At 35.8% G+C, this 14,311-nt stretch overlaps 2 protein-coding genes across 3 annotated transcripts; one reads left to right on the top strand and one right to left on the bottom strand.

The window, feature by feature from the left end:
* Window positions 1–1,531: 1,531 nt before the first annotated feature.
* Window positions 1,532–8,696, top strand: abhd2b (abhydrolase domain containing 2, acylglycerol lipase b). Of its 2 annotated transcripts, XM_039647078.2 has the most exons (11): window positions 1,532–1,654; window positions 2,156–2,222; window positions 2,569–2,801; window positions 3,665–3,840; window positions 4,038–4,205; window positions 4,393–4,576; window positions 4,858–4,950; window positions 5,147–5,248; window positions 5,350–5,419; window positions 5,497–5,581; window positions 7,559–8,696. In XM_039647078.2, exons 3-11 carry the CDS (start codon window positions 2,590–2,592, stop codon window positions 7,732–7,734), a joined length of 1,266 nt encoding a protein of 421 aa, XP_039503012.2. In that variant the 5' UTR covers window positions 1,532–1,654; window positions 2,156–2,222; window positions 2,569–2,589; the 3' UTR covers window positions 7,735–8,696. The 2 variants fall into 2 exon arrangements, with proteins under 2 accessions (XP_039503012.2, XP_088983807.1); XM_089127681.1 differs by lacking the exon at window positions 2,156–2,222 and having other exon boundaries at window positions 1,545–1,654.
* rlbp1b (retinaldehyde binding protein 1b) lies at window positions 8,637–12,310 on the bottom strand. Its single transcript, XM_039647079.2, has 7 exons — window positions 12,193–12,310; window positions 11,647–11,775; window positions 11,133–11,337; window positions 10,872–11,050; window positions 10,367–10,525; window positions 9,310–9,420; window positions 8,637–9,237 (listed from the first exon to the last, which is right to left on the bottom strand). Exons 1-7 carry the CDS (start codon window positions 12,202–12,204, stop codon window positions 9,109–9,111), a joined length of 924 nt encoding a protein of 307 aa, XP_039503013.1. The 5' UTR covers window positions 12,205–12,310; the 3' UTR covers window positions 8,637–9,108.
* Window positions 12,311–14,311: the final 2,001 nt, after the last annotated feature.

The following is a 14,311-nucleotide window of genomic DNA, read 5'->3' as shown; positions in this document are numbered from 1 at the left end:
AAGCTAGTGGGTGTGTTGCTCTGGAAAAGATGCATTTATGCATGCAGGTCGATGCAAAGTGTGGGTGTTGGTCAATTGGTGATGTTCTTCGCTGAAAACTTGCTTTGTTTTAGTATTCTGCCTGTAATGTATAGCAACATGAAAAAATGCTGGGCAATGTAAACTGGAAGATAGAGTAACCAACATAAGATAGATGCTATAGCCTAAGTTAACCCCAAACTTCAAAGGTCTTCACAAAGTCAAAACGTTTAAGAAAGAGACCAATTGTTCATGCACCACTAGATTCTACATGAGAAATAGCTTGTTAATGTCTCTTGGCTCTGTCGCTTAGGCCCTTAAGAGCTGGTCTCTAAATGCTTCTCCACACAGACACTTTAGCCAGCCCCACTTGATTTGATTGGACACAAAGTGAGGTTAATTTTCTTCCAGTGGAGCCACTAATCTTTAATAACATAGGCTAATGGATGTCGGCTGGGCAAATCATGGAGCTGGATTTTAAACATCAGACATTTAAGATACCGGTTGTCTTACAAAATATCCATATTATTTAGTGTCACTTAGAGAGACTAACTGAGTTTCATTTATGGCACACTTACGGGAAATAATAATCATTTATAATGGGGGATTAAATCAGTATTTGTTGTGTAATTGCTATAGGCCTAACTAAGTCTTCCATATGTTACTGGACTGCTGATCCACTGCTGTTGTCACTTTTGCATCTGGTCTCTCCAGTTTTCTGCATTTCTTTGAGAACACATCACTCTGACGAAAGCACTTGTAATACATGGAGATTGTAAACAACTTCCACACATGTCATGGTGTGTGTTTTCAGTTGTATCATGCCATCTTGTGGCAATTATCAATAAGCACACAGTTCATGATATTGCTAAGGAAAGCTGTATTACATGTAAAAATAGCCTAATATTACAGGCCTATATGTATTTATGTTATTTTTAATAATAACATAATATATAAGCACAAAGTTTTACACGAAGTTTTATGTTAGATCTATGCGATTACCGATTCGACAGCACTAATTAATGTATTTATTCAATTATCAATTTCCCCCAATTTCTTTCAATTTTTGCCCGTAAAATATTTAATTTATCCATAATAGGCTACACAATCCACATTTATTCCTCCTTTTCCATAGGCTATTTTCGTTTTGTGATATGCCAAAACATAAATCTGCAGTAAAGACGTTTAAAAGAATAACATTATTTGTTTATCATTAATTAAGGGGGGAAAACTTTATTCTGTTGAACAATGCAAATACAAAGGAAAAGAAAGTTTTTTTTTTCTTAACTTCACAAATTTCTAAATAAAAGTTTAAGTTTTCTTTTAAATGCTTAAACATGCCTCTAATTATACTTGATGAAACATTTTTGGCTAAATATTTTGACTCTATTTTGAAAGCGAAGGTGCACAGAGTGCAGTAATGAATATTAATAGCACTGTCTGAGCTCCGAATCTGACATCATTCTGACGCTGGTCCAATCAGAGGGCACGAAAGAAGACGCGCTCCAGTTGCTGGGTGTAAAGTGAATGACGATGCGCAGATGCGTGTTGTTTGTAGTCCTGATGTCTTTGAGTACAGTGAAGATGCCAAGAGCAGCGGTAGAGATGAGTCTCACTGGACAACTTTGAAATCAAGGTGTGTATTGTTTTCTTTGTACTTGTCGATTCGATTTTACAGTTAGGCTTATATTAAATTAATATAACAGCGAGCGTAACGTACAAACAATACATACAATGCTCAACGGTCCTGTATTTTCTTATAACCAGTATTTACAGGTTCGATATGACTCAAACATACACATGAAAAATGACACAGCAACTTTATAATGAATAAAGAACAATTAGAAAAATATTCGTTTTCTTCATATCTTTAAAAAAATGTGGTACAAGAACAAAATGAATGGTAATTTTCGGTACATTTTAGCTAATTAACACCTCTATGCGTTGATCTCAGAAGCATGCTTAATTCTATGGATGTATACAGTATTGCACACATTTTGTACACAGCAGGCAGTTCAGGAGCTCTTGTCTGTTACTAAAAGCAGACAGATGAACCCCGTGTAACTCTTGCATAATGCAGGATACTTTGACTGGATGACACATATGGGTCAGTAAAAGTCCCTCTGTTTTTCTGTAGGACTGAACCTCAACACTGAGATTCGGGAGATGCTCTCTAACCCAGCACAGATTGTTCCAGAGTCAAGGTGTCGCATGAATTTCTTAGCATTTTACGTACAATATTCTATGTCCACATTTTCTTGGAAAACTATACTGGTCTGGTGAGATAGTTTGCTTTATCCAGCCCCAACAGACTAATCCTGACTTTATCAGTGGCTCGTTAGGGGTGATAGAGAAATATATTAGTATTTTCTTTTTATTTGACTACATATAAACAAAATTTTTACACATTATTTCATAAATATTGGGAGGGTTTCTTGGACTTATTCCATCTGATCTGAACAAGAGCATTTGTTATATTTAAATGTGCTTATGTATTTATTTTGCATACATTTATAAGTTGAAATTTATTACATTTTTTTCTAAATACAGCTATTAGTAAACTAATCCACCATGAGTGCCCAAGTGGAGGCAGACGTCCACACCATTTCTCCTGAGATGCCTGCCATGTTTGATGGCGTGAAGCTAGCCGCTGTAGCTACGGTGCTGTATGTCATTGTGCGATGCCTGAATCTGAAGTGTCCCACGATGGCCCCTGACATCACCTGTCAAGATACCCCTCTCAATCGCTACCTGCTGAAGTCTTGCCCCGTTCTAACCAAAGAGTGAGTGCTGTGACCAAGAAGACTTTCCTGTCATCTTTCATCTGTCTTCTCACACATGGCAAAATACAATAAATATGTCATCCTTCTCTTGTAGAAGACTGTAGAAGAATCTAGAAGCAAATAGGACGAATCCTTCTCCTGTAGGGCTAATGTCATTCAACATCCAACATCTTGGTTGCATCTCAATCAGCTCTCTATTTCAGGACTGATCAGGGACTCTTGTCTCAATTGCGAAATCCTTCCAGTGCACTGAAACCTATGCTCCTTAAAAAGTACCACAATGCACTGTGAAAACCAGGGAGCATTGATGCTAACTTAGTTTATAACTTAGTTTAACTTAGTTTAACTTAGCATTGATGCTAACTATATTAGTTCACTTTAAAAAAAAAATTTTGCTGATAAATTTTGCAATCATCCAAAATCAGTCAAATAGAAATTAAGGTTTTTGATGAAAAAAATTCAAGGATTTTTCTCAATATAATGCACTTTACTGGTAACCAATCGGTCCAAAAGACAGTTTCAGTGCAAACTGCAAACTGTTCAAAGGGCTTTAAACGATTCCAGACGATGAATAAGGGTCTTATCACGTGAAACGATTGCTCATTAAAAAAAAAAAAGTTTAAGTATAAGCTCAAATTTTATAAGCTCAAATGCTCGCCTTGCTCTGTTCTGTGATGAGCGTTCGTGACTCTCCTGTTCGAACTCGTTCATCAAAATGAGCGAATCTTTTTTCGTGTCATTTGGTTCATTCAACGAACGAAATGGACGAATTGACTTGGAAAAAGATTCGAAAAAGAACAGGTTTGGACAACCCTTGCTTTTCTTTAGGTATACAGTTTATAACTATCACCCTGTGCATCCAGGTACATCCCTCCCTTGTTATGGGGAAAGAGTGGCCATCTCCAGACTGCTCTTTATGGGAAGATGGGAAGGGTGAAGTCCCCTAAACCCTGTGGGCTGCGCAAGTACCTGCCCATGCAAGATGGAGCCACTGCCACCTTTGACCTGTTTGAGCCACAGGGCGTCCACAGCACTGAGGGTGAGCTTGGGTTTTGTTAGTTGAATTATAGTTCTAGTTGAAATATGGATTACTTGCTTTTAAGGGTGCTTTTTTAGACCTTGACAGCTTGTCGTTCCCATCCACTAAGGGTGTTTATAATTAAGACCATTCCTCTGGAGAGGGAAAGGTGTTGCTCCTACTGTTACTGGAGTTTATCTGTCTCTGTCTCATCACAGACGACATCACCATGGTGATCTGCCCTGGGATCGGCAACCATAGTGAGAAGCATTATATACGGACCTTTGTGGATTATTCCCAGAAACAAGGCTACAGGTGCTCCGTACTCAACCATCTTGGAGCGCTACCAAACCTCGAGCTGACTTCCCCAAGGATGTTCACCTACGGTAAGCCACGTGTGTTTGTTTTGAAACCCCACACCTTTGAACGGCAGTGTACAATGTTATATATTTATATATATATATATGACATTTTATATGATTTGTATAATTTATTTATATGCGTATATCTAAACACACATGTAGCAACCATTTAAAGCTAATTTCTGTGTTGTTTGTCTATGGTATGTTAAAGGTTGTACCTGGGAGTTTTCAGCCATGGTGGGCTACATTAAACGCACATTCCCACAAACTCAGCTCATTGTGGTGGGATTCAGTCTGGGAGGGAACCTCGCCTGCAAGTACCTGGGTGAGAATCCAGCCAATCAGGAGAGAGTTCTGTGCTGCGTCAGTGTCTGCCAGGGATATAGTGCTCTGAGGTGAGACGATATTATTCAATTGTGTTTCGAGTAGTGTTTTACATTTACATTTATTCATTTAGCAGACGCTTTTATCCAAAGCGACTTACAAATGAGAACAATAGAAGCAGTTCAACTAACAATAGGACAACAATATGCAAGTGCTATGATCCTTCCCAGTCCAGAATAGAAGATAAAGTGTTAGTATTAATGGATCAAGTTTTGCCGAAAAAAGTGCTTCTTCAGCCATTTTTCGCAAATGGCCACGGACTCCGTTTTCTATTTAATATATTTGTGTTTAGGGCTCAGGAGACATTTCTACAGTGGGATCAGTGCAGAAGGCTGTACAACTTCCTTATGGCAGACAACATGAAAAAAATCATTCTATCTCACAGGTTAGTATTTTCATTTATTGTGCGGCTCTTTTGGAAATTGGATTGTGATTTGTCAAACACTGCATTCTGGGGTCAATGCACAGTTAATTAATAATTTTTACAAAATAAACCACTTCAGGATGAGACAATGGCCTCAAAGTACGAACACTGTACTTCCGGAGCACGTGTAACTAAGTCAAGTAAATCTGTCCTGTAGGGGAAGTTTATTTGGTATGAGCTCTAGCAAAATGGGGTTTGCCGACCTCAGCCGTCTGTATACAGCCACCTCACTCATGCAGATTGATGACAACATTATGAGGTACTTCAAAAGCTTTCATGAGACAATTCTGACCTTAGGATAGCAGCAAAACCTGTGATGGACTGCAGTTATGTGCCTATAATGATTTTTATCTCTATTAGGAAGTTTCATGGACACAACTCCCTAAAGGAGTACTATGAGAAGGAAAGCTGTGTGCATTATATTCACAATGTAAGTAATATTGTTGAAAGCTAGTCATATTATTTGGCCGTTTTTGTGAAAACCATATTCTTTGTCTCTTATGCCAGATCAGCGTTCCTCTCCTCTTGGTGAACTCTTCAGATGATCCATTGGTCCACCAGTCACTGCTGACAATCCCACGCACACTAGCAGGTATTTAAATGTTCAGATATTTATTTATCTATTTAATTATTTAACATGTTTATCCACTGAAGGACATATTGTGGATTATCGCAACATGCTTTACATTTCAGTATTTTACAATAAGTTATTTTTTACTTTACAATTATTTAACATCAATAAACTACATTAATTAAAGACACTATAACATTATTTTTTTTTGAAGGTCTGCTTTGCTACAATAGGTTTACATGCATCCACGGTCAAAAAACACTTGAATTTTCTCATAATATACATGATCGGTTTATGTTGTTTATGTTGTCATTTTTAGTTGTACTTTTTATTTTATTTTTATTATTATTATTATTATTTTTTTTAATGTTTTGCTGCTTGTATATATCTGTATAGGTGTATGGATATATAGAACAACATGATTATAATAATATAAAATAGACTGTAAGAATTTAAGGGGTAGGAGTATATAAGTTTTACTTCTTCCTACTCCTTTTCGCACATATAATAGAAGTATGTCAACAGCAAAGAATTATACATATATATTTTTTGCGGCTCATTTGTTTTGATTTTTCCCAAGTTTTTTTTTTAAACATTGTTTTATTTTATATACTTTCTTTTTATGTACGAAATAAAGATTTCAAATCGGTCAGATGGCTCAGTCGGTTGTGATTGGTCTGCTCTGATTGGTTGGATGGCTCAGTCTATTGTGATTTGTCTGCTCTGATTGGTCAGATGGCTCAGTCTGTTGTGATTGGTCTGCTCTGATTGGTCAGATGGCTCAGTCTGTTGTGATTGGTCCGCTCTGATTGGTTAGATGGCTCAGTCTGTTGTGATTAGTTAAATTTACCAAATGCTTAACTAATGTTACCAACATGTCAGCACTGTAAAGCAAAAGGCCACGTGTTTTCGACATATTTCACACTATTCGGCCTAATAGTGCTTTTAGGTGCCCATAAGACTCTCTCAGCACTGTCGAGTCTAAGATCCTGCACTGGACACCTGTGCTGAATTTTTCAGGGCCATCTGATCCTTCCCTCTGTGATTATTCATCAGATTACTGCCGTTTGCTTCTTCCTTCAAGCCTCGGGTTAAAGATCCAACAGCGAGCCCTTATTAACAAGTCTGCCTTGCACAAAGGAAATATGCGTCACTTAATCTTTAGCTCCTTGCACTGAGCTTCAACAGAACTTTAAAGTTGATGCATTTTTAAAGAGGTCTTTGCAGCTTTGCAAGTTTTGGATTAATTATTTAGCCTTATGAGTATACGTATGTCTAATTGATATTTTAATACTGTTAAATAATCAGGTTAAATAACTTTTTCAATTTATAATGATAATAATATGGTCCATAATAGGATTGATAACCGGTTCTTATTTTGGTTTAATGTGCTGCACATAAAAAAACAATATATATAACTTCTTTTTCGTAAATCAAAAAATTATTGCGCAACTAGTGTAGTCTTATTGCCACTTATGTTTTGATTAGGGCTGTGAAACGATTAATCACATCCAAAATAAAAGTTTGTGTTTACATAATATATGTGGGTGCACTGTGTATAATTATTTTATATATATAAATATACACACATGCTTGTATGTATTTAAGAAATATTTTCATTTATATATTAGTTATATTATATATAAATATAAATATTTTATATATAAATAATATTTTTTTCCTAAATATACATGCATGTATGTGTATTTATATATACTGTATACAAAATAATTATACACAATGCACCCACATATATTATTTAAACAAAAACTTTTATTTTGGATGCGATTAATCGTTTGACAGCCCTAGTTTTGATGAATCTAACATATACAGCTTACATCTAATTGAAATTCTCATTTTTTAACTAGCGTAGTTACAGAGCGGTCAGTAGTAGACTAGTATTTTACATTGATGAATGAATTGTTACCACAGTTTTGTTTCTATTGCATTTATGCCTCTTCTAAAAAAAGACTGTAAATCCTTACTGTTTCCCCGCAGAAAAAAAGGAAAATGTGATCTTTGCACTGACGCTGCATGGAGGTCATCTCGGCTTCTTTGAAGGTGCTGTTCTTTTTCCTCAACCCCTTTCCTGGATGGACAAAGTCATAGTCAGTTACGCCAATGCTATCTGCCAGTGGGTAAAACACAGGCAACCGTGCCTCAAGGAAAAATAATGCAGTCTGCGACACAAAGCATAACACTTTCTGGAGTTTTGCTTGTTCGCTCTGAGTTGAGGTTAGATGATGGTTTCTAAAGGTTCGACTCACCAGAGTTTGCACTGACCTTCAAGAAGGAATTCGAGAAAAAGCACGTTTGGTCATTTTCACTGACTGTACGTTGAGTCACATGTCGGTCAGGGGTGTATCGCTACAAAGCGGGACAAACTGTGCAGAGGGATTCCTAACACGCTATTTTTTTTTAAAGGAGCCTTCTGGAAACACATATTTGGCAAGAGGAGATGGTAAAAAAGTTAAGACTAGTAACTAACAAATGTTCACCAGTCATTTACATAGTATAGTAAAAAATCTGTTGTCAATACACCTTTGTGAGATGTTACAATTTTAATTAGCTTGGCTATGTTAATATTTAGATAAGTTTGACATACATTAAAATTAGGGATGGGCAACGATTAATCGCACCCAAAATAAAAGTGTGTGTTTACATAATATATGTGTGTGTAGTGTGTATAATTAATTTGTATATATAAATACCCACACATGCATGTATATATTTAAGAAATATGTGCATGTATATATTTCATATATATTTATTCACAATTAATATTATATAAAAATATAAATATTTGATATATTAATAACACATTTTTCTTAAATATATACATGCATGTGTGGGTATTTATATATACAACTTAATTATACACACTACACACACATATATTACGTAAACACAAACTTTTATTTTGGATGCGATTAATCGTTGCCCATCCCTAATTAAAATGGACCTAATTTTCTTTTGAATAGTCTTTCAGGTTGCCTTGTGTTTTGTTGACACTTTTTTTTTGTCATGAAAATAGATCGATGTAGCACTTTATGCAATTCATGTTCAAAGCACAATGTTTGACATTCCAAATGCATTTTATTTATTGTCTTTAAATACAATAAAGTTGTAATTTCAAGTGTGCACTTTATTGCTGTTATAACATAACTGGTATAATATAGAAAGTTTGGAACATTATATATTCTTGTAAATATGCTTTTAACATTCTCAGTTAACAAGAGAAAAGTCTGGACTCCAAAAGAATATCTATGTTTTGGGGTAAATTTGGAAACGGCCCTGCGGCAGATTAGCAAGGAATGTAAAACACATTTATAGAAGGCAGCGTCACAGAGAACTACCAGATCCTATCTGTTTCCATTCCTCTTTGATGACATCTGGAGACTGGTCCTGTGAGGATGGCTGTTTGGAACGGGGAAATCTCTATGCTGCTGAGTTCACTCTCAGACAAAACACGTTTGATCATTCTGTAATACAATATGACTAAAACAACACACTGTCGCATTCTGGTACAGTGACGGATAAAAAGGTGCTCAGTCGAAAAGATGTGCTGCTGTGACCTTGCCATCATATTTCGGGCCTTTCCCATCAAAGTCTGAAGGCAGGATTTCAGCGTCAAACTCCTTGTAGTAGTTCTCCAGCTCATCACCGTGGACAAACACCTTCAAAGAAACAGAAAGTCAAAATCACGAGAGTCTTATCATAAATCATTATTTCTACATTCATTACCTTACCCTTTCCAGCAGTTTGCTCTTCATCAGGGGTTTGACCACATTGTAGGTGGTGGTGAAGTACCAGGGCTGGTGGATAAAGTGCACTGCTTTGAAACGGGCAGGGAAAGAATCCTGCCATACAGAAACAGAAATGAAATGTTAGCAATTAGCAAATATTGATATACATGTAGAGTGTGTTAACGGTGCACTCAATGTTGTTGTACCCCTAATCGATCAATCGACTTTTACTTAATAAAAAAAAGGTTTCCTTCAAAGGTTCCCTCAATGAAATAAGATTTTATGACTTTTCATACATTATCTATCTATACACACACAAAAATGGAAATGGGAAATGTGAAATAAACTAAATATATTCTTAATGTGTCAAAAATCCGGCATAAATCTGAACATTTTTACACAGAAGTGAACGCCTAGTACAATACATAAATTATATTTCATATGCAAGCTAATGGTGTAGTTGAGGAATTGTGTGGTATATGGATACAAAAGTTCTTTATATCTCCAAAAAACACAGCATTAATGAATGGATGAGAAGTAAAATGTTTAAAAATGTATATTTTTTGTACAATAACTCAATCAATTGTTGGGGTCGTATAGACCCCGAAGCCCAGAAATGTAAACAGGAAACAAAGACCTTTGACGGTTAATGTCATCTTGGACTTACACTGACACCTAGTGGCCTAAATGCAGCATTACATAACAAGTTTTCAGTTACTGATGTTGTTGCATAATGCAATACCTGTCTTTTTGAATTTCACATGGCCAAGTTTGGTTTTTTAATGCAAAACAAAGAGGAATTTTTATGTAATAACATTTTGATTAAAGTTTTATTTACACAAATGTAGATTTGTTAGTGTTGCTCTAAGTTTTGTGGTATTTAAAAACGATTTGAATTTGTATTTCAATAATTAGAGCAGTTTAAAAAGGAATACCTGCAACTCTCTAAATTATATGCAATATATATTGATGAACTCCCCCTTAATTGTAATATATTTAAGTATTTATTTATTTTTCTCTTTCAATGAATGCTACTTGGATTTATTGTAACAAAAGTCACCTGCAACATGTCCACCATTTTCTTCAGCTCTGTAGGTTTGATGCCGGAGGCTTGCTGCATGGTGAAACCCTTGAAGTTTTCGATGATGCAAAACCCGTTGATCTGTGTCTCCTCGTTTTCCAGAAGCTTCTCCAGGATCACGCAATAGGCTCTGAGGATCTGGAGCAAACACAAAATCAATTTCTGTGGAAACCATTATATTTTTTTCAGGATTCTTTGATGAATAGAAAGTTCAAAAGAACATAACAGAATTAACAATGTAGACAACTTTACTGTCACTTTTGATCAATTTAATTTGTCCTGGCTAAATAGTAAAGTAAGTAAAAAATAGCAAAGTAATAGTAAATAGTAAAAAGTGTTAACATCTTTTTTTAAAAATGTTACTGACTCCACTTTTAAATGGTAGTGTGCATTTTTATTAATACAATAAAAAAAAGGAAAATCAATCAAAATACAATCCTACTACCAGTTCAGCTTATTACCACTAAAAAAAAAGGATAATCACCTCATCGAAGGTGATCTCCTCATAGTCCCAGTTCTCAATGTTGAAGAGCAGCACCACGCGGCCGTATTTATCTCTGCTCGACAGGATCCCTGGGTATCCGGCCTCAATGGTGCTGCGGACAGCCTCAGGGGTCAAGTTTTCGAAGAGCTCAGGGTAATCTCGTCTGAAGCGCACATAACCTTAAAACCAAGAGTAGTCTGTTTTAGGGCGAGTAGCATTCAGGTGGCAGCAATCACAAACCTATCTGACAAAACTGCTTACCCTTCATGAGTTCATAGGCCCTGTTTATTTCATATTTCCTGGCACGAATGAACCTCACCAGCACGCCATCGGCTTTTTCCCCAAAAGTGTCCTGAACACCTTTAGCGAGTTCGTCTCCAGAATCCGCCTTCTCTTTCATAATACCTCTCAGTTCCTTTACGGCGGACACTCGCTTCTCATCCGTCTCATTTAGCTCATCTTTAGCCTACAATGACATCACAAGTTAAACAACCAAGTCAAAATGTGTATGCTAGTATGCTAACTTGTTAGCTGTTAGCAGATGTTTATGTTGTTGTGGTAATTAGATTTTAACATTTTCTCAAAAAATCTTGATGCTGGATGTTTGCTAGGTTGTTTTGGGTGGTCACTATGTGGTTGAAATATAATAATAGCATCATTTGAATTAGCAAACAATGCTAATAGTGAATTAGCTATAGTATTTAGACAGCTAAAATGTTGAGATCACTGTAATTGCGTTTACATGCATTCAAACTTTCTAAAGACTTGCTCACACCTTCTGCACCGTGTGGTCGGGTATTTGTTCACAGGGTCCGAACACCGGCCCGTGATCTTTGACCGTGAGGTGCTCCAGTTTAGCCCTGAGGGCCTGCTCCTCCTCGGACACCATCCGGAATGATCCGCTCTATAGAGAAAGACCCATGAAAACATCCTAATCCTGAGTTTGAAGCAAACACTTTAGTTTAGTAGCCCTAATCAATGGAAGCTAGTGTGGGCCAATGCTAAGCTCACTCACATGAATAGCATAAAGCCTAGTAAACCGGGTCTGAGATTGGGGATAAGCCGCTAATGTTCATAGTTCTATTCCTGTACTAGAAACGGCTTGTTCTTAAAACATTTTTTCACCAAATGAGTGAAAGTTTGGAAGAAAGAGGGTGAGGTCACGTTGTGTGACATAACAGGGACTTAAGGAAAATACAGAGTTAATGCTAATAAAACTGTAAAAGTTCTCTATTATAATAACAGTTTTGTCAGTAGTAAGCATCATTGAATGTGGTTTTACATCTTAATGTGAAAAATAAGACAACAAAACTGTACTTACAACAACAGCCATTGCTTCAGATGCTCAGTACAATGTTCTGTGGATGGAGAGATATTTATCACAAATAAAATACTTTTATGACAAGGATATCACAGTTTTTCCAAACCATGAGACATTATAAAAGTTGAGTGACTTGGTAAAACTTCTATCATCATAACAAATAAGTTGTTCTGCTATACTTAAGACAAACACTAATTAGTTTGAATAACCAAATTTTGTAAGAAAAAAAGAGAAATGTTTCAACTGAAAGCAGGTGTTTTCATTTTGATGCTCAGGACCCCTAAATATGATGATTCCCCTCGCAAGGCACATATGTTTTTTTATTAAAAGTGTATATAAACGCTAATAATGTTTGAGGAAAAAACAACACATAATAAAGACAACATGTTGTTTCTGAAATTAATTAAACGGCTTTTATATTGTCATTGTACTGAAGGAAAATAAATTATAGAAATATAATACTACATTTTTCAAATATTTTAATAAGTAGGCTATATTTACCCACTTTTAGAGTAATAAAATACCAAATAACATTGTTTTTTTTTCTTAATAAAAGACTGTTTTCTTATTACGTATTGTTAAAATTAGGGCTGTATAATATAATTGATTAATGATTACTCTCATGATTTGTGTAGTCTTCAGAAAGAAAAATTAAGGAATCTAAATAATACATTTCAATTATTATTGGTATTGCTTTGTATGAAGTCTTTTTAAACTCACCATTAGAGTTATAAAATACCAAAACAATCAAACAAATTAAATAAAATATTACCAAAAAAACAGCAATAAAAACCATTCACCATCACTTTAAAATAATTATTAATCCATCATCATTATTAATATTATAAAATATTCTAAAACATGGACAACAAAACAAATCCCATCTACCCTGGGCAGGAATTGTCACTTACCTGCTCAAGCCACCAGAACTGAGTGAGGTGAGGAACAGGTGGCTTTAATAATTTGTAGTGTGACCCCTGATGGATTAACAGCGTCATATGGGATTATGCAGAGCAGATTTGATGTTAATCAGCGAAAAAACATTGAGAAAAGGATAGCCTGCAGCCAATAGCATCATGGCTCTAATATTTTAATAAAGAGAAGCCTTCCCCCACCCCAAACCTTGACTGAATAAAAATATAGCATTCACAAAGAGAGTGGACAGGAACGTATCAAAGTATTCAAGGTTAAATTAGGTGAATTTGGCAATCCATGGACCAATAAGATTTCACTGCATTCCAGAACAAGTGAAAAATATGTGTTGGCAGCGTGAACGTGTCTGGAAATAGACCTTGAGTTGAGACTTTAAACAGTTGAGCTGTGTTCTCACATGATGCCAGGATATATCAATTTAGAAAATATTTATAGGATAAATAATGCATCGATTTAAGACTCCAAAACATCAACCCTTTAAGGAAATCAATATAAAATACTGTATATAGTCAGCGATTACAATTATTTACAGTCCTGTATATTTAGGTACAATTTTCTTCACAAAACATCTTTTGCAGTTTTTTAACTAGGTAAAAAATCATATATATGGCATTCAGATTGATTTGTATATGCTAAATGCTGAATTCACGAGGGTTGAAACCCCAGACCCGTTGTATAGGGCACAAATCAGTACTAGTTTTTAAGTTGCAAGTAGCATGGTGTGTGCCCAGAATGCCTCCCACGTCACTACAATGTTTCCTGGTGATACATTGACCGGTGGGGTGGCTTTAATCTCTTAAAGCAGTATTTAGCCTTTGAATGTGAGGGTCTGTTACTAAAGCAGTGGGATTGCAGCACAATGGTCGTCTCTGTGTTACCAGAGCTGCTCAGAGTCTCAGCTCCACGACTCTTTTGCAAAGGCAATGACAAACAAATAGTGGAAAGACAATACATTTTGATGATTTGTTATTATACCGGTACCGTGTAGGCTATATTGTTTCATTCAAAGCAGAATATTTAGACCAATGACGAACTTTTTAGACCTTGCTTTCATTACATCATAGTTTTAATCTAACCGTCATGTGCCAGCGAAAGCTTACATCACACATCAGTGTACAGAATTAACAGCAAAATACTAGATTCAGGGTTTTGAAATGTACATCTTGACAATACAGCTACTGTGAGA

This window comes from Pimephales promelas, chromosome 25 (genome assembly GCF_988280905.1).
Source record: "Pimephales promelas chromosome 25, fPimPro1.hap1.1, whole genome shotgun sequence".
In the NCBI taxonomy this organism is placed as follows: Eukaryota; Metazoa; Chordata; class Actinopteri; order Cypriniformes; family Leuciscidae; genus Pimephales; species Pimephales promelas.
Note: the sequence above shows the minus strand (reverse complement) of the source record. Positions and strands in the feature narration are given on the sequence as shown.